The 19,921-nt window shown below is 40.9% G+C and overlaps 1 protein-coding gene across 5 annotated transcripts in view; it reads right to left on the reverse strand.

Annotated features, from left to right (window-relative positions):
• Positions 1-19,921, reverse strand: part of LOC121883559 (myosin-10) — a 59,507-nt gene that overhangs the window by 14,926 nt on the left and 24,660 nt on the right. For 4 of the 5 annotated variants that reach the window (XM_042391866.1, XM_042391867.1, XM_042391864.1 and 1 more), the window contains exons 4-16: positions 15,508-15,535; positions 11,725-11,827; positions 10,251-10,280; positions 7,247-7,339; positions 6,122-6,185; positions 5,180-5,278; positions 4,427-4,570; positions 4,173-4,268; positions 3,338-3,456; positions 2,772-2,924; positions 2,296-2,469; positions 2,037-2,210; positions 202-316 (exon numbers count right to left, since the gene is read on the reverse strand). In XM_042391866.1, the coding sequence (XP_042247800.1) occupies positions 202-316; positions 2,037-2,210; positions 2,296-2,469; positions 2,772-2,924; positions 3,338-3,456; positions 4,173-4,268; positions 4,427-4,570; positions 5,180-5,278; positions 6,122-6,185; positions 7,247-7,339; positions 10,251-10,280; positions 11,725-11,827; positions 15,508-15,535 (1,392 nt within the window). The remainder of the gene's footprint in view (positions 1-201; positions 317-2,036; positions 2,211-2,295; positions 2,470-2,771; positions 2,925-3,337; positions 3,457-4,172; positions 4,269-4,426; positions 4,571-5,179; positions 5,279-6,121; positions 6,186-7,246; positions 7,340-10,250; positions 10,281-11,724; positions 11,828-15,507; positions 15,536-19,921) is intronic. The other variant, XM_042391868.1, reaches the window with a different exon arrangement.

The following is a 19,921-nucleotide window of genomic DNA, read 5'->3' on the forward strand; positions in this document are numbered from 1 at the left end:
ACAATAATTCTTTTAAATGCTTTTCTTTTTGTGTCTCATTTTTTCACTACACAGTATGTATGATGTGTCCTTCTGGGCAGATATGGATAAATGTAGGTTCATTAGAATTTATACAGCAGATAACATTGTATTTTAATATACTTGTGTAAAATTGAAAGCTTGATGAGCTCCTACACAGCAAAATATGGTTAAGAGGCTCACCGTCTTTCCAGAGCTCAGCCACAAACTTGTCAGTTGACTGGTGCAGCAGCGTGGCCACATTGTCATTCAGGGGATCCATGTTCTTCATAAGCCATTCATCAGCTTTATAGTCCACCTAAGTAAACACAGTGATTCCACAGTATTATTTTAATACCAAAACCTTTTATTGTATTTCCATTTTCCTAAAAAATCTCAAACACATACAGACTCAGCACTATGGAACTGTTTTTTTAAAATAAAAATGATAAAAATGAGAATAAGTTTATGGCAGAGACATGCATTTACAACCCAACCTAACGTGTACTGTATATGCCAACAACAATCACACACATCACCTGTTATAATATTGATAGAAAGGAAAAACTGCAAGGTTTGGCATCATGTCAGTGAAAAATCAAAACAACTCAGCATCAAATCAGATTTCATTCATGAACTTTGTTACATGTCATCCCATCCCCTTACCTTCCTTACTGTTATGCTCCAGTGTTAACAGTGTAAAGGGGAAAAAAAGGCTTTCAAAATACACTTTCAGAGGATTGGCTTTCACTCTCTGATTAATTGCTGCTGGTCTGTTGCTTCACCTGTCTGCAACAGTCTGTGTAGTATGCCTAAAGTGACAGCTAGATCTGGCTCTAATATAGTGCTTCCAAATACCACTCGCCAGTTATGTTAACTTACAGGAAGTACCAGATGTGCTGTATTTGCTATGGGACCATAAATACATAGTAGAACATTCAGATAATCATATCAAATAATTGCATACAATACTGATATAATAAGAATCATTGTTGGGTTATACCTCAACCACCTGGTAACTGCACCAGGGTTAAAATAAAAACACATTTTATTTGACTGACAGCACAGTGCCCACCTGGGACCACGTCAGGCCTTACTTGATCATAGTGTGTTGATGGGATTAGTCTCTGTAACATGACATGACTAACATACTAGCACACTTTAAAGAGTGTTGGAGTAGAGAAGAACGTAACAAGTAATTGACACGGTCAGGAACCTGAGATGAGGAATGTAAGATCTCCATATGGGTTTCATCAGGATCCTGGAAAAGCAAACTCACAATGTTTGCACTTATTTTCCTCTTCAGTATCACTCTGTCATGCAGGATTTATTTTATGAAGTTCAAATTTAATGTTGGCTCCAGTACTGAATATTTGATACTTAATATCTGGCTAGATCTGAGGTTTTCACCTGTTTGTCATGGTAAAGCTCAGGTCCAGGACTGATGTTTAGACATGACTGACTGATGCTCTCCACTGTGTTCATACACACATGTGCAAGAGAGGAAAAGAAAACAGTTAAACCTGATTAAACTATCACTCTAGGGATGATATCAGCTTCCACGCTGCGACTGACAAGCGTCCTCTCTGGAATGTTGTGGAGTATTGTTTTCTCTTAACAGATGGCAGACCACCACACAACGGTGAAAGTTGAAAGCCTCTGTTATGTAACCACCAGGCACCAAAGACTCAATTTCACACCAATGTGAACCAGATGTGGGTTTCCTCCAGCAGCAGTACGACAACTGGGCTTTTGTTTTCAGGCAATGACCTGGTTAACTGCCTTCAGAGGAGTGAAGTCTGCCTCCGAGAGAGGTTTCAAAACACAGACCAGACAGAGTTGTTGCACAAAACAAAGAGAACATGGACGAATCAGAAGCTGTAAAGGAGACATGAACTACTGACTATAATGGCTTTCAAAAATGCACACAACATTTTTTTAGTTTTAAAGAGACATGCTGTCTGCTAACAGTAGTGGCATACTACTCTAGTTCCCAAGATAATAGTCAGGATGCACCTTAATGGACCTGAAATACATACCCTCCCTGCGTAGTGGATGATGCAGAAGTCAGCCTTGTCCTTGAGCTGACGTGGCTTCTGAAACTTGGTGTGTGTGCCCTGCTCCTGGAGCACCTTGTCTACAAAGGTCTTGTCTGTGGCCTTGGGGAACCAGCACTCCTCATCCAGCAGAGCGAGAATACCAGGGGGGTTAGTCTGAGAAGACAGATTTCATTAAACAAATGTATTCATAAGCAGACACACACAGTCACACAAACGCACACAGACGGAGGCCACTGACCGGCCTCTCAATGAGGTCAATGCAGGGCTGCAGATCGAGACCAAAATCGATGAAGCTCCACTCGATGCCCTCCCTCTGGTACTCCTCCTGCTCCAGGATGAACATGGTGTGGTTGAAGAGCTGCTGCAGCTTCTCGTTGGTGTAGTTGATACACAGCTGCTCAAATGAGTTCAGCTGAAAGGAAAGCATGAAGCAGAAGTCAAGTTAGTAAGTAATATTGAAATGTTTCCTTGTTTTTCTTTAGGTGGCCTCTTCATAAGCAGTTCATGTTTTGTTTATATCATCAGATTAAGTGTGTTCTTGAAACCCTATGAATTGATAAAATTAATAGAAAATTCTATTGATCAGACAAGCTGGATCATTGGATTCTGTTTAATCCATGTGTGAAAGAACAAATCTACGATAAGGAATAGAAGGTAGTTTTGTTTTGTGGAAACTACTGTAGTTTGTTTGTGTTAAAGCATCACAATCAGCACCTCAAAGATCTCAAAGCCAGCTATATCCAGGATGCCAATGAAAGATGCCCCCTGACGTTTGGTCCTGTCTAGGGCCTTGTTGATGCGATGGACCAGCCAGCGAAACAGCCGCTCATATGTTGCCTTGGCCAGGGCTTCAATGGCAAAGTCAGCCTGAGGGAAAAACAGAGAGGGTAGAACCACCAAGGAGAGTAACCACGAAACACACAAATGCCATGGGTGCAACTATAAGAATATTAACGAGTTGCTGTTTTCGTTTAAATAGTGTGTTTTGGATTTATGACAGTATGATGTCAGACCACAAGCTACAGTCAAGACAAACCATTATCCAGATGGTCTAGATGACCTGCCTAAACATATCCTATGTCCTGTAACTTTGCAAAAGTGAGGTGTACTTTAGACAGAAAGATATCAAAGCACAGATATACAACTAGAATTGAACTTTAAAATCTGTATCAGTACAATCAGTACAACTGAACTTTTTCAGATATGATGTTTTAATTCATTTTACAGCTAAAAAATGAATACATGGAAATCAGATATAAACCTCATTAATAGTGTTTTACCTGTTCTTTGGTCTGTGCCTTCTGCACATAGTCTCGTCCCACTTTGATCCTCGGGGTGAGGATCGCTCTAGTGAACTCCATAACATTCATTCCAAGCAGGTGGCAGAGCTTCTGGGCCGCTGGGAGTGCAAGGAAGCAGGGAGCATGCAACTTATTGCTTTAATATAAATGCAAACTTCATACCAGTTCACATATACAACATCACATTTCATAAAAAACATTCGTATTTGTAACTATCTTAAGAATCTGACCTAAGTTTGATGCTAGGCTCAAATAATTAAGTCAAAAATCTAATAAATAAGCCTGAGAGCAACACTGCCTTTACTCTGTTTTAACAATCCAGGATATATGACTATACCCAGATTTTGCAGATCCTGGTTGTGTTGAGATATTTATTTAAGTTCTTAGGAAACCAAGAGCAGTATGTTTAATGGGTCTGACCCCAAGACAGAATACTAATCAACTATGTCATATGTATATTTTATGTGACTTCCTCCTGTCTTATACTGAGTCATATGTGACAGGAGTATAGACTGTAGGGACATCTGATGGTGGTGACACTCTGATATATTGCCTGCCAACAGATCTGACGGATAGATTCACACATTACAAGCATTCCAATACCAAGAGACACACAATCTCACTTCGGTGTAATTACGTGTCTAATAAAGCATGTGCTCACAGTCTATGGGAAAAAATTTTGAGCATGTATGACGTGGATTTGGTTTCCACACCTGTTGTGGTGGACGCTGAGGGGTGACACTCATCTTATTTTGTAGATTCATGAATCATGATTGACACTAGCGATGGTTTTGACTGGATGTTGGGTGATTACCTGTGTTCTCAGGCATGGAGGCCTGGTCGGTGTTTCTCTCTTTCTTAAAGACAATGTTGCCAAACTGCAGCACTGCAGAGACCACCTTCAACATGCCTGCCGAGGATAAAATAACACGTTATTGATCCTCATGGGGCAGGGGGTGGGGATTAGGAAATGGCAAAGTAAGAGAAGAAAAGAGGTATGTAATTATAGAAAGAGAAGGAGAATAAGAGTCAACTGTATATCGTTGCACATCTGGAACTACTACTCACAGATAATCTCGTCGTGGGAGAAGCTCATGATGTGCATGGCCTCCAACGTTTCCTGGAAGTTGTCCTTGTCCTGCTGACCAGGGATTGGAATGTTACCATTTGACAGGAAACGGTAGTTGTTAAAGCCTTCGAGGAGCAGGTCCGCTAGACAAGGAAATGAAAGAATTAAAAGAAAAACATTTAATTATTTTAATGGTAATTTTAATCAACATCATCTAATTCAAGCTTTTAGTTGTTTGCTGTTTGTTCTTGTAGTTTTTATGTACTTTACTGCATGTTTGAATTTTTTCAGTGTATACTTTCTAAAAAAAAGTCTTAAGTCTATTAAGACCATGATGTGTATTGTTTTTACCCTTAAAAGTAACAATTTAAGTTGTCAGAAAATGATCAGACTACAGTGAAGTAGCTGCTGTATTTGTATCCAGTTTCGGTCAAAACAACTAGATACAGTGAGTAAATACATAAGTTAAGGAGAGATTGAGTGAGCTTTTAAATCCACTAGTTCATAAGAGAAATATGCTTTTAAGTGTTGAATTGTAAGAGTCTAAAACCCTTCTACATCATCATGAAACAATGTACTAACAAGCTAAATTAAAAGTTAACAAGAGAAAGATTAGTTGCCCGGTGCTAATTCAAACCAGCTTTCTTTAACTTGCTCTCTTGCCTGAAGCAAATTAGCACAAACATGAGACCTCACTGTTTTTGGTCTTTGTTTACTCTGACTGCTCCTTACAGTAGTGCTTAGACACTCACTTCGGAGATGCTCTCCAGCTCCTGCCAAGAGGCGGTAGAAAATGTGGAAGGTCCTCTCATCTTTAGCCTGTCTGATGGCCCTTGACTTCTCCAGAAGGTCTGAGAACAAAGGTTAAGGACTGACCAGGAAATAACAACATGACAATCAAGCGACTGATACTGTTGAAACTATTAGAAAAAATGTACACATTATAATTAAATTTCTAAATATGAGAAATGACAGCTCAATTTAGCCACAGAAAAGACAAGAATTCTCCTAAAATGCGCATTCAATCTTCTTAGAAAACCTGGATGCTAGAGGAAGCCTACAAATCACTGGGTGATCAAGTCTTTACTCTTTCTACAACTGTTGCAACAATAAAAATTTTATCCCAGGGAACTTTAACTATTATTCTTCTCTCCTCTTTAAGTAAACTTAAAGGGGACATATTGTAGAAAGGAGGATTTCCATTTCTTTTTCAATTATAAAGGAGGTCTAGGTGCTATATAAATACTGTGGAAGTCTTAAAAAGCTCAGTCCACGGAGAAATGCACACAGTCCATTTCAGGCTGAGTGAGACAGAGGGGCTGCATCCATGGCTTGTACAGCTGTAACTAGGTACTTTTTGACCATAAAAACATGCAAATGTTTGCAAATAGACCATGAAAATGAAAATATTGAGAAACTGGGAAACAGACATAATATGACCTCTTTCAATAAAATTGAGAAATTACAATGAAAACTTGTTTTCTTTAGAGCTTTGTGCCCTCCAACTCACTCAGGAATACACAGAACAGGAATTGCATTCTTGTGGTTAAGCATAAGCTGCGGTGAGTCGTGTGGCCTAACCCCTGCTCTCAGCTCTAAACTCAATATGTACGCTATCTTTTATCTGTCTTTGCTGTGTTTGAAACAATACTTTGTCCTTTTGCTCCTTCAGCCTGCCCCAGTAATGAGGATACAAGTTTCAATATTGGCCCCAACAATGTAGCCTGTGACGTCAAAGTTGATTCTGATGAACTTCCCCTGCAGGACACAAGATGCAAATTTATGTTAAAACATTGCTGAACTTGTTAAAACTTCACAGGTTAATTTGAAAGTCTATGTTTTGTACTGTACTGTATGTGTTTGTGTGTCTGCATCTGTCTGCTATGTATTTCTTTAACCTTCAGGCACTGTTGGTTTTAAATACCACTTTGTGGATTCTTGCACATGACAGATATACAGTGAAGAACAAAATGCCTATATTAAGAAAAGCCAGGTTAACGCGTGAGAAGGAATCTCAGGCATGTCTGTGGTTTCCTGACAGTGAACGTGTGTGTGTGTAAATGTGTGTGAATATGTATGGCCATCTGTCTACTGGTCTTCATTGCTTCTGGTCTGAGACAGCCTGTGATTCATGTGGACTGAGCACCATGGTGGTAAATCTGGCCACATGGTTAACTTAGTCACATAAAAAATATTTTGAGTGCTCTGAGAGAGAATTATTGTGATTCTGTAAGTCATCACTACGTAATCAGAGATTAACAAAATATTAGAAGCATTGACTCAGTTCACTTTATAACAGTAGATGTTTTAGGAAAAAAATTGAGAACAAATGTTTATAAGACAAGATTTAAGAACAAAAAACATTATTTTTAATCTAATCCACTAAAAAGAAACAATTAAAATTATTACAGCCACAAAGAAATATGAATTAAATATTAACTAACACTAGTGAATACAATTCAGTAATGTGAAAATCAGCACAAATTGAACCTTTGCAAGACAGGATAAAAAAGTGTTTTCTTAGAGATATAAAACTGGTTTAATTTGATTATCTAATTTTTATTTTTACTTACATCTCGTATTACAAATATTTAACATACAGTAATACTGTTATCTTTGGGAAGTGGTGAATAAAAACATGAATGTTTCAAAGCTGGATTTGGATTATGTACATTTCTTTGTAGACATCTGTTAAGGCAAATGTAAACTGCACTGACAGTGAAGGTGGAGTTGACATAAATCTGTTTCTCTACTGGATACTTTCTGTCCACATGTTTAAATCAAGAGAATGATCAATTAAACAGGAACAGAACACTCACAAAGCGGGATGAGTTGTCATTTTTCACTGTCTTGGCATTGCCAAAAGATTCAAGGATGGGGTTGGCTTGCAGGAGCTGGCGTTCCAACTCACCCTGTAGAGAAAGACAGAGAGGTAAGAAGCCAACTAGCTGTCAAAAATTTCCAACGGCTGGCATCATGTGATGAATCTTTTTTATCACTGGTCATATTTTTCTGTGTTTGCCAAAACATACATAAGCTGGCATGGCAAAATCAATTCTCCATAACAGAGTAGCTAGACAAAAATGTAGCTGTCTCGATATGCTAAACGGATCTTTCAGACAGTCAGTAATTTATCATGGCTCTGTTGGCTTTACTTTAGTCAACTGCAGTACAATGTGATTTTTGTCTAGGGAACCCGACAAGTTTAAGGGGCCAAGACAACCAAACAGTTTGACAGAACCCTTGAAACCACAAAGGCAATATGGCAAATATATTTTGACACATGCCCTATGGTAAGTGGTTAGTTAGCGTTGATGAGGGAGAGCCTTTTTTCTGCCCTGCACATTCCTCTGGTGGTGATGATATACCCTATATATCCGCAGACTGTACCACCATGGAGGTAATGATGGCTTCCTCCCAAATCTCAAAACCTGGGTTGATAGGCGGTTGGGACATTCCCTACAGCCCTCAAAACCTCCAGTTCCCCTACACATGACGCAATCTGCTCTATCCAGGGCACTGGCATTACAGAAATAGCTCCTACTGCTAGTGTCACCACCCATGGCACAGCACATCACATCCTGATTTGCTGCCTAGCTAGCTGATGCTGTAGGCCGCTCAGTACTGGCCATCAAAAATAAATATGGGAATACCTATAACCCTTCTGAGATGTGATGTTAAGCAGAAGACCTGATAAGTTGGATTGACAATATGAATTCCTGTAGCAGACATGGAGCAAGGAAAGAGTACAACAGAGAGAAGAAAGAAGGTGAATAAGTGGTGCCCCGAATCACCATGCACAATCAATATCTAAACCATGACTACAATCTGATCCTATAACTACACTTTAAAGCCCACTCTTGGACCCATCTACCTCCATCATGACCATAATCGCACCATTACATCTTACTTGCCAGGATCCGGTGCTTAGACAAGCAAACATTTAACCTAACCTTTCTTTTAATACAACTTTTATTGAAAAACTACTCTTCAGAAAGTTGTGAATAGAAGTAAGTAAAGAATTTGCTGTAAAAAAAAGAAGGGTACTTTTGACTGTCTCTTGGCCCTATATGATAACATCAGCTCAACTTGCTTGAAGAAGTTGGTTGGCCAAACTTATGGGCCAAAGGAAATACAAGTGTTAAGAGTAGTTTGGTCTTTCATGCAGCATTTTGACATCTTTGTGCCGTCTTCTCTGTCTGTCTGAATGTGTTGATAACTAAATGCAGAAGAGCTCCAGTAAAACTAATACGGGATTTACTGACAGAAATAGGGAGTAGGGAACTCTCACTCCAACTCTCCTCCTTCACTCCCCATCTCTCCTTTTTTCCCCTTAATCTTTCCAGCTCTAAATGACATGTAATAACACAGACACCAGTGCACGCATCCCTGTATAACTATAAAACAAACAGGTATTCCCATTTGTCCTCTTCTGATCTGCTTTACATCTTCTCCACTACTTTTCACCCCCCTCCATACTCCTCTCCTCCATCATATCTTTGCTCTCCCCCGATCCTCGATCCCTGGTTCTACATTCCTCTGGCCTTTGCTCAGAGGCAGCCATAATGCAATACAGAAGGAGAGCAGCATTAAGGAGGTCAGTGTGGATGGTGTATTCTGGCAGGGGACTACCGAGGCACTGAGTTTCAGCTACTTGCTTACAGCTACCAAAATGCAGCATATTAAACAAGCATTCACCTGGATTGTGTGCGCTCAGAGCTGCAGACTATAGGAGTCACTCTGCTTCTATAGTTATTAGATTTACAGAAGACACGGAACATCAGGTATTGGTTTAAAGGGGAGAAAGAAAAATAGCTACTGGATAAATCAAACAGAGAAGAGGTGAGCCAAAAAATATCAAGTTATGTAGAGGGCATGTGAAACAGAAGATGGGGTCTCAATCATATCTGGGACAAAACCAATGTGAATTTAAGTCTGAAAATCAGGTGAGGCTATAACATCCAAGAACAGAGAAACATCTCCTGTGTTTGGTTATTGACTGTGCAATAAAAGCCACATGTGGATTGAAGGACAGAGTTGGTTACAGGAGTAACATTATTAATTTCTAGCTTGGCTATAGAATAGAATAGAATAGGCCAAGCTAGAAATTAATTATTAATTACTATTATTCATTCAAACTACATGCATGCATCTAGAGCACATCAACAATGGAAAACATGCATAAATATATGAAAGGATTGACCAACATCTTTTATATCTGTCTTTTCACACCTGGGCTAAAATGTAAAGATGAAGCTTGGCATAAAACATTTGAGGAGAGATGTTTGTGGCTGTGGTTGGATTTTCACACAGTTCATGTGCTTTTCCAAAAGACCGTGTTCATTTAAAATGTGAATCACAGAAACATAGGACTGACAAACATACAGTACCAGTCAAAAGTTTCCCATTTCCTTGAGTGAGAAAGTGTGTCCAAACTTTTGACTGGTACTGTACACAAAAAGGCTATACAGAGTCAGTTAATGCGCAACACATTTAATGACAGCTACTTATTTGCACTTGACTGACATATGCTTCTGATAAAATTTCTTAATTTCCACTGTTCAACTTAACCTGAACCAACTGATAAAACAAAATGTTTTATTATCATGAGCCTGCTGGATTAAGGGCAGATTCACTGGGCTTCAAATAATCATGTGAGGAGACTGAGCCAGCACAAACAAATACCTCATAAAGAAAGCTTAGATTAGTCTGTCAAAGTCATTATGAAAGCAGCGGAGATTTAGAGAGAAGAGCATGCACATACACACGCAAACACCAAAATTGACCACACACTCTCTTTGAGACAGCAGGAGATACACTTGCCTGTAGCTTGAATGCTTTGGGAGATTCGGGCTGTTTGTTATGGATAAACAAATGCAAGTGTTAAAACCTGAAGCGCTCATGTCAGACACAAGCCACAGGAAACACACCACCAGTACACACTGGCTACACTCTCACAGAGAGGCACTGGACATGAAGCAGGAGCAGTGATCAGTCAGGTTACATTAAAATCTATTAGGTTAGCTGCTGATTAACACACAACTCTTTAATAGTTAAATATGAAAACTAAGCTATGCACTTTAGATTTGACTAGAGCAGAGTAAAATTACATTTCATTCAAATATAATAATGATGTGTAGGAGGAGAGGAGAGCAGAGGAGAGGAGAGCAGAGGAGAGGAGAGCAGAGGAGAGGAGAGGAGAGGAGAGAGAGGAGAGGAGAGGAGAGAGGAAAGGAGAGGAGAGCAGAGGAGAGGAGAGGAGAGCAGAGGAGAGCAGAGGAGAGCAGAGGAGAGGAGAGGAGAGGTGAGGAGAGGAGAGAGGAAAGGAGAGGAGAGCAGAGGAGAGCAGAGGAGAGGAGAGGAGAGGTGAGGAGAGGAGAGAGGAAAGGAGAGGAGAGCAGAGGAGAGCAGAGGAGAGGAGAGGAGAGGTGAGGAGAGGAGAGAGGAACGGAGAGGAGAGGAGAGCAGAGGAGAGGAGAGGAGAGGTGAGGAGAGGAGAGCAGAGGAGAGGAGAGGAGAGGTGAGGAGAGGAGAGCAGAGGAGAGCAGAGGAGAGGAGAGGAGAGGTGAGGAGAGGAGAGCAGAGGAGAGCAGAGGAGAGGAGAGGAGAGGAGAGGAGAGGAGAGGTGAGGAGAGGAGAGCAGAGGAGAGGTGAGGAGAGGAGAGCAGAGGAGAGGAGAGGAGAGAGGAGAGGAGAGGAGATGAGAGGAGATGAGAGGAGAGGAGAGCAGAGGAGAGCAGAGGAGAGGAGAGGAGAGGAGAGGAGAGCAGAGGAGAGGAGAGGAGAGGAGAGCAGAGGAGAGGAGAGGGAGGAGAGGAGAGGAGAGGAGAGCAGAGGAGAGAAGAAGAGAGGAGAGGAGAGGAGAGGAGAGGAGAGGAGAGGAGAGGAGATGAGAGGAGAGGAGAGCAGAGGAGAGGAGAGGAGAGGAGAGGAGAGGAGAGGAGAGGAGAGGAGAGGAGAGGAGAGCAGAGGAGAGCAGAGGAGAGGAGAGGGAGGAGAGGAGAGGAGAGCAGAGGAGAGCAGAGGAGAGGAGAGGGAGGAGAGGAGAGGAGAGGAGAGGAGAGGAGAGGAGAGGAGAGCAGAGGAGAGCAGAGGAGAGGAGAGGGAGGAGAGGAGAGGAGAGCAGAGGAGAGCAGAGGAGAGGAGAGGGAGGAGAGGAGAGGAGAGGAGAGGAGAGGAGAGGAGAGAAGAAGAGAGCAGAGGAGAGGTGAGGAGAGGAGAGCAGAGGAGAGCAGAGGAGAAACAGAAAGCCCAGACTTGGCAAAATGTGGAAAAATGTAGGCAGTGGGGCTCTTACAGGAATGTTGTGGTCTTTGCGTCCTTTGTGTGAGGAGGCAACGTGGGCCAGGTACTGGATGACCTTCTTCGTGTTCTCGGTCTTGCCAGCGCCTGATTCACCTCTGAAAACAAAGGGGTTAGACAGCATAGACGCACGGACCAGTGAGTGAATGAAGAATGAGTAAGAGAAAATAAACAGACTCTCCTTTCACTTTAGTTCTGTCTTCCTCCCCACTTCCAGAAAATAATTAAACACCCTTTGTTTGCAACCATGAAGTATTAGCTTTGACTTGTGAGGCAGAGCCAAATTACAGGAAACAATCTGTGTAAGTTACCCGCAATTTAGCAAGGTACACACAAAACACTGTAAAACCGTAACCAAAATAACTCATCATTATGTCAGTTAGGGGTGTTTGGATGAACTCCAAGGAAACAATGAACAAAAAGAAAAGGAAGAGAGGGGGAGAAGCAGAGAGTGTATGATCATCAGGCTGTCTGTTGTTGTTTTCCACATTTATGTTCGTCTGTCTGTTTTACTGGAGAACTTTGTGGTTTAGTGGGCCAGTCTCCAAAGTTTCCAGGCTCTGCTTTTGGGCCGTCTCTAATGATAGCTGTGTGTTCAGGCAGGGCCATCCACAGCTCCCACAGTCAGGTCCCAGAGCCCAGGAAACCAGGGCCAACACCGAAACCAGGCCAGTAACACTACATCTAGCTACATGCCAGTGGCTTTAGTCTAGCTGGCTATTAGCTCTGCTGCACATAGGACACTGCAGTTTTAGATGCCGCACTAGAATTCGATGGGCGAGTCCTCCAGCACTGGATACAGGCATAGCAATATAGGTCAAGTCAGTTAAACATCACAGTTTGGCTTGATGTCTTCATAGTTTTACAGGAGTCAAGGAATCTCATGTCGGAATATTTCTCATGGAAATAACCACTTACTGACTTTCTCACATCATTTCTCCTATAGACAAGGTGTGAACATGTGAGGTTATGGGGTCACTTACAGCGGGGCTCCTCAATTTGTGAACTCTCTGGCCTTGTTCACACCTCGCATTAACAAGCATCTTGGGAGATCCGATTACAAGTGGACAGCTCTAAGTACATCAGTTCACACCTGGCATTAACAAGCGTCTCCACATGCGTCTCGAGTGATCACTTGTGATCGGATGTCACTTTTCTGTTCTATATGTAAATAAACACGTTCATCATTTCCATTTTCAGTAGAGACTCTCACACTGAGCTGAAATGAAACAAGTGCACATAAATTAGGTAAATAACATAAATAAACATAGTCTCTACTGCGTTTCGTGGTCATTTATGATCGTGCTACGTTTCTCTCCTCTCCTCTGCTCTCTGTGTTTTACCGAGGGCAAAGCTCAGCCTCTCCGGCTCCACACACACAGAGCAGAGTGGAGGAGAGACAGACAGCAACAGCTACACTTGTTAAAAAAAGCCAATAAGAGTAATTTATTAATGTAATGAGGGTTTATTGCAACCCTATTTCGCACTTTAATATGATGCTGTTGGCACGCAAATGTGTATGTACTTCCGCTTATGCAGAGAACATAAGATGAGTAGGTGGTCCTTCAATGTGCCCAGGATACATTCATGTACACACTGCTAAAAGAATGTGGTCATATGTGGCCAAAACCACCTCCAAATGTAGTCTGAGTGATCAGTCATTGCGCCCTCAATGTGTCTTGGGTGCATTCACATCTGTATTAGAGCTGTCCACTTGTGATTGGATCGACCAAAACGATTTTTAATGGCAGGTGTGAAAAGGGCCTCTGTACCTCCTGCCTCACATCCTCTGTTGATCACTCTCTCACAACTTGTCTTTCTCACACGTCAGAGGGTCAACAGTATCCTCAACTCTTAAGTGAGAGATTCTACAAGTTTCCCATCTCATGGGCCGCTCCCTGTTCTGTTCTTTGGGATACAGCATGTAGACATAATGCAACATAACAGCTACTTTTCACTGGTGTATTTCATTACAGTGTCATAAACTAAATCAATCAAAAGATCATCTCTGCGGCTTGTTTTGACTGTGATCTAGGAGTTAAAGCCTATTTTTTTTTTTACAGCTGACAACAGTGACTGTAATACCTTCTTACTTTCAAATCCTGTGTATGACATGGGATAGTGAACACAGGTTTGATTATTTATATGAGACAAGATAGACAGATATAGGACTTTATTAATCCTGAAGGGAAATTGCAGCCAAAGGGAAACTGTAGATTTGCAAACTATTCATCAGTAAATACAGAGACACAAGTAAATACCAGGTTTTGACCATTCACACAAGACCACGGGTCTGCAAATGTTTTTCTGAACACATCACTGCTAAACCACATACCACATAGTGAACAAGAAAGACCTTCTATAATTCTATGCTATGCTGAATAGGCTTGTGGCATTTTAACTGGATTAAAAGTGGTTGTTGCGAAGTTCATGCAGCCTTTTTTATTCTAAGACTAAGGAGAGTCAGAGCTACATAAACACAGGTGGTGAGCCGGCTTGCAGATCGCAGTCAGATAACTTGTGTTGATATATTCACATTTTTCCTTCTGAAACATCATGATTTTTTTTTCTTATTAGTGTTACATGAGGATTCATCTTCTTTGGAGGAAATGTAGCATCTGAAACAGTATTGACACCAAGTGATGCTTCATCTCTTCAACTAAATGAAAGTATTCAGACCTACTATCACAGCACATGATTTACTATTACTACTACTTGCACTTGATCTTCAGATTGTTCTGGAAGATCCAACTATGAGGGTTCCTGTTTCCATGTACTGGGTCTATTCTACTTGTATCTTCCATCTTCATGGGCATACATTTCCTTTTGACGATGATTTGTTTTGATGGAGTCTAATCACCAAAGTATTTCTCTGTGTTATCTCAATAAAAAAATGTACACACTTCAAACTGATGTCTCCTCAGTTAAATCAACAGAAATGTTTTTACAGCGAGAAAGCAGCCTCTCTAAACTGTGAGACCACTCTACTTATTAAACTGTGGCTCCACTGTCACCAACAGGAGGAGTAGTTTTACAAATTTAGGGCAGATTATGCAAGAGCTCTTGTCTGTTCATTGGCAGCGTCAACCCGAGCCACACTGTAGGAGTGTGGCACCTAATTACTCTCTGCCATAGACGGTGAAGGCAGGGCACTAAACCACACTCATAACTTCCTCAGTATTGGGAAGAGCTGCAGCACAACCCAGCATCTGCAAAAACCTACTTGAAACCAGTCTTTAAATAAAACACAGCAGGATGAAGGGAGCTGGTCAACTGATTCAGGGTGAGAGAAACATGAAGGGAGATAGAAAAGGGGTTAATTCAGTAAGACAAAACCGGAAAGGACCACTAAGCACTTTCATTGTAACTGTGTCTTAAATAATTGAGAACAAGAAGTGAGACTCTGCCTTTATATAAGATAACCAGGGTGGGAAATTAGCACCAGCCACCAGCCAAATGCTGGTAAAATATTAAAGTGTCTGGCAGATTTTAGACACAAAATAATGATTTACTATTTAGTGGCTGGTGAATTTAAACATTCATCTGTCAGTGTCTGGTAGATGATCACATTTTAAAAAGTTAATTTCCCACCCTGAAGATAATCCTATTAAGGTGAGAGACAGTTTAATTTTCCAGCCCATCAAGCTGCTTTATCACTAGAACCGCCTTAAAGAACAGAAGAACCATCTGTCCTAATAGAGAAGTGACCTCAAGAGTAGAGTGCAGTAGAGGAGAGTAGAGGACAGTAGAGGAGAGTTAGGAGAGTTGCAGTACTCACGTGCAAAGGATTGATTGGTCCTCACGATCTGTTCAGAGAAAACAGAAAAAACACAGTCAGCATCCTTCCATCTTCTCCCAGATTTCCTTCATTGCAGCTAGAATACAACAAGAGTAATAAAGCTGTTGGACTATAACACACTAAAATACAACTTGACCATTTTGTTGATTTGGGGCACAGCATCAATAAGCAAATACTGGAATTATGTTGGGTAACACTGTATGGTAGGATCATTTCTACACAAAAACAGCTGATATTGATTTTTCTTGAGGAATGCAAGACACCAAAGTCACATTAATCCAGCATGTGTGTCAAGAGTATATTTTACAGGCCATTACTCAGCCTCCAGCATCCAGACTACCCTGCGATGTCATGCTGTGTCATGTCCATAAACTGACACACAGACTTTCATCACAGAGGAATTCAGACCAAAGTCCAGATGACAGGATTAGCTATGCCCACTGAAGTGTGTGACCTCTCAACTTTGAAGGTCCTGCTGCGAACTACAAAGACCAGAACCTGGTGGGAAGTGACCCGTTTATCAGCTAACAGAAACTCTAGACTAAATCTCATGCTGTCACAATCAGAACGGGCCCTAATTTAATGTACCAACTGGTAAACAACATGAACTGTGTGTGACATATTTATAGAGATGACAAGTTAGGTCTGTGAAAATGATCAGGTGACGTGTTTAAAGGTCTTGTAGGCCTACTTGACAAAAGCCTGACAAGCATAATTTTCATTAGATAATGTGTGGAATAAACAGAAAAAAGTCAATAAATTATGTAGATCCTAAACAAAACCTAATTTTATGACGTTCTGTTTAAAGTAACTGCTTTCATCATTTCCATCATCAAGCTATCCTTCAGGTTAACATCTCATTTATACACAATTTTATGCATTTATTGTCTTTACAAAATCATTCTTAGCATTCATCAGTTCATATGAAATATGATCAAAATCCAATGAAGCCATCTGATAAAAACATCATGTAATAGCAATAGTTTACTGTGACTTGAACCTGCAGGCATGACTTTAAACCGCAAAACTATCTGCTTGTGTAATACGTGATGAATGAAGCCTGACATCACATCACTTTTAGTGGATGTTGATATATTTGAAATGACCTCATCGCATGTGTCAACAACAAAGGCCAGAGGCTGAAAACATCTGAGGTGAGCGGCACAGGAGGAGCAGCTGTATGGATACCTTTCTGGTAACACAATGTGATGATAAACACACTTCTGCTGACACAAAGGCATTTTGGGTTCTTTTGTAAGACTTCACTGAGGAAATGTTTAATCATATCACTGTGATATTACAGAGACAATAACAATAATTAATTTTGATTTTCAAGTAATTCTTCTTGTGCAGTCTCGGAGTGAGTCCTCCTGCTGGCGTTTGATATTTGCTGACATTCCTGTGGCAGGAAGTAAGGAGATCTTTCATTTCCTGGAAAAAGACAACTTTGGGAACACCTCTACATTCCTAAGCTCAACAAAACTGAAAGGAATAGGGCCACCTCAGATTCATTCACATAGATACACACACTACATCCAGCATTATAACCTTGCTCCATCTCCCATGCAGTCTGTGTCATCTTCACAACTATGAGCTTCATTCTGAGGGAATGATAGACTCTACTGCAGGATATTATACTGTGCCTCTCTGGTTGTGCTTGAAGATTACAAATTAAGTCATGCTAGATGAAAAGGCAGCAGCTCTCAAGGCTAAAGCAGAAAATGCATTTTTTAATGTTTTCCTTTTTGAAATGTTAAAAAAAATTCTCCAATTTAGTTGTGTTTGACCTGCTTCCGTTATGTTTGAAGCAAGTTCAGCAGAAGACCATTATAGGCTAGAACTTCAACAGAATATTAGTGGTCTTCACTCTAATCATCCAAAAACCACTCTGTTGGGATGAAGAGCTGAGCAGTGGGCCTTGCCACAGAATAACAAATTTGCCTCATATAACCCATGACGCCTTGTTTATGTGGGTCAGTTTTCACACACAGCTCAAACAGTCTTTAAGGTGTTATATTTCACGGAAGAAGTTACCTTTTGTTCTTGCACTAAAGCGTGAGCTTCCCTCAGGTGACAAAAGCTGGTGTGTGTGTGTGTGTATGTGCATCTGGAGACCTTGTGTTATTGAAAAGGGCTTCTCTTTTCTCTTTCCAGTGAAAGTCTCTTCTGATGAATGTAATGTAATGCAGACAAGCTCAAACACAAACATGCCCCAAGATGCACAAATAAAACAAATCTACGCACTCTTGTGTTGGATGAGAGTTAATGTAACAGCGGGAATAATGAATGACCTGCTCACTATAACTGGTCCCATCTCCCTTGATGTTGAGGCAGCTTTCAAAACTCAGGTCTGAATTTGATTAGTCTTCCTGTTTGTGTTTCACAACCATATCTACACAAACCTGATGCTTATCAGATGCATCTAATGTTGATTTTCACACAACCTTGTCCTACTAGACTGTGGCACGCAACACAGTGTAACATATCATTAATAATCAAATACACACTCACTAAACAGCCTCTGAGCAACGTCAACTCAGCTTTGCACGATTGAAGAAAGAACCAGTTTGCATGTGTGACCTCATGCTTCTGAAATTGCAATCTGCAGTGGATGAGATAAAAGTGATTTGTCTGATTTTGTGTTTACATTTGAGAAGTACACCATAAGCACCACTCTGGTCCTCCCAGGTGCCCCACAGCTGCTGACTGTAGAAATGCACCTCTCGTTACCCCAAGTGCTCTTAATGAACACCATGTGACAAATAAGTTTTTCCTGAAAAAACATTTTCTGATGCACAGAAACTATGTTTGTCCCTCTGGCAGCAGCAGCAGCCATTTGCTTGGAATTGTAGTGGCATGAGCAATAACATTGCTCATGCCACTATTTGACACTTTGGCTCTACAGATGAAAACTACAACAATAACAACAAAAAAATACAGAAAAATGTCTTTAAACAGTCTTTTACATTATGTTACGATATTCCTGTATGTGCCGGCATATCATTTTAAAGAAATCTCTGGTCATTGTGACCTCAGCACCTGTTGACCGATCAGATCATTGACACGAAATGGCAGATCGACTTTTTTGTCCACTATCTTTGTGGGATAAATGATTAAACTGACCTATGAAACTGATGTGAAAGATGTGTTTTGTGTTTGTAGACAAGTGACTGGCATGTACACAGGTCACCTGTCAGTCATGACTGACGGAAAGGGAATGGCAGAGAAATGTTACAAACTTACACATATTTGAACCTCCATTAGCTCTACTGCCACTTCATTCTCTGCTCATCAGACAACTATTTACCCTGCTTATCTCTGATGCCTTCCTTTCATTTGACCTTATACTCCTCTACGGATCTCCATCACCTCCACATTTGAACCACTCAGCTCTTCCTGATAGACAATCATTCCTTTTATCTAGCATCCCCTTTATGATTATATTCTTCTATAATATCACACAAAATAAAGTAGATATTAACTGTACTTGCCAGAAGCTTTCTCTTCCATCAAACACACGCTGATCCATCAAGCAGAGAGCAGCAGTGATATCGGACAAGCGCTGCTGTTTTGAAGGAGCATCACATCCAAGATATGACAGTTCTCCTTTATTCGCATGTTCAGCACTTACTCAGCTTTTGGAACGGTGTTTAGATACAGCCTCTTGCATATATGTATTTGTTTAGAAGTGAATTTGCAGATCTTGTGATCTTTGACAGTCTGCCAATGAAAAATATGTTCTTTTTAAAAAGTTTTGTAAACATTTTGTGATGGATTAGTTTTGTAAAATTCATGTGAAACTGTCTATCGTGACCTGTGCTCTGAGTGGGTGGGTGCATGCATCCATCTGGTCCATGTTGCCCTCTTGGCAGCTGTTGCTTCCTAGATCACCACGGCAACTAACTGCTGGGTCATATTTACCCAGGATTCCATGCTGGCTAGGCATAGGTCAATCAAACTGAGCATGTTCTTCCCTTCCAGTAGCTCATTACTGCCTCACTAAATCTTTACCTCCTTTGTGTTTCCCTTTTCTCTCTGTTGCTCTCATTTCCTCTTTTCCCTGGTTTAAGTCTCCATGAATGGTGCAAAGCCAGATTACTCAGAACACTAAGGAGCACTAAAGAGTGGGACCTTACTGGAGATAAAATCACTGTTCCACAAGGACAGATGTTTATAATTTGATCACCTCGTCAGAACTTTTAGCTGTGCTGTTATTTCCTTCACAACAACTCACAGCCAATCATATCGGTAATGTGAGTGTTAAATGAAAATAAGTTGGCCCATTCATTCATCAAGTTTTAGGTTAGACCACAGTACAGTCTCTGTTTGAAATAAAAATTCAAATGACAGCAGAGGAAAAGGCAGCTTTTGGCCCAATCAGTGTCGCTGCAGT

Source organism: Thunnus maccoyii, chromosome 18, assembly GCF_910596095.1.
Source record: "Thunnus maccoyii chromosome 18, fThuMac1.1, whole genome shotgun sequence".
In the NCBI taxonomy this organism is placed as follows: Eukaryota; Metazoa; Chordata; class Actinopteri; order Scombriformes; family Scombridae; genus Thunnus; species Thunnus maccoyii.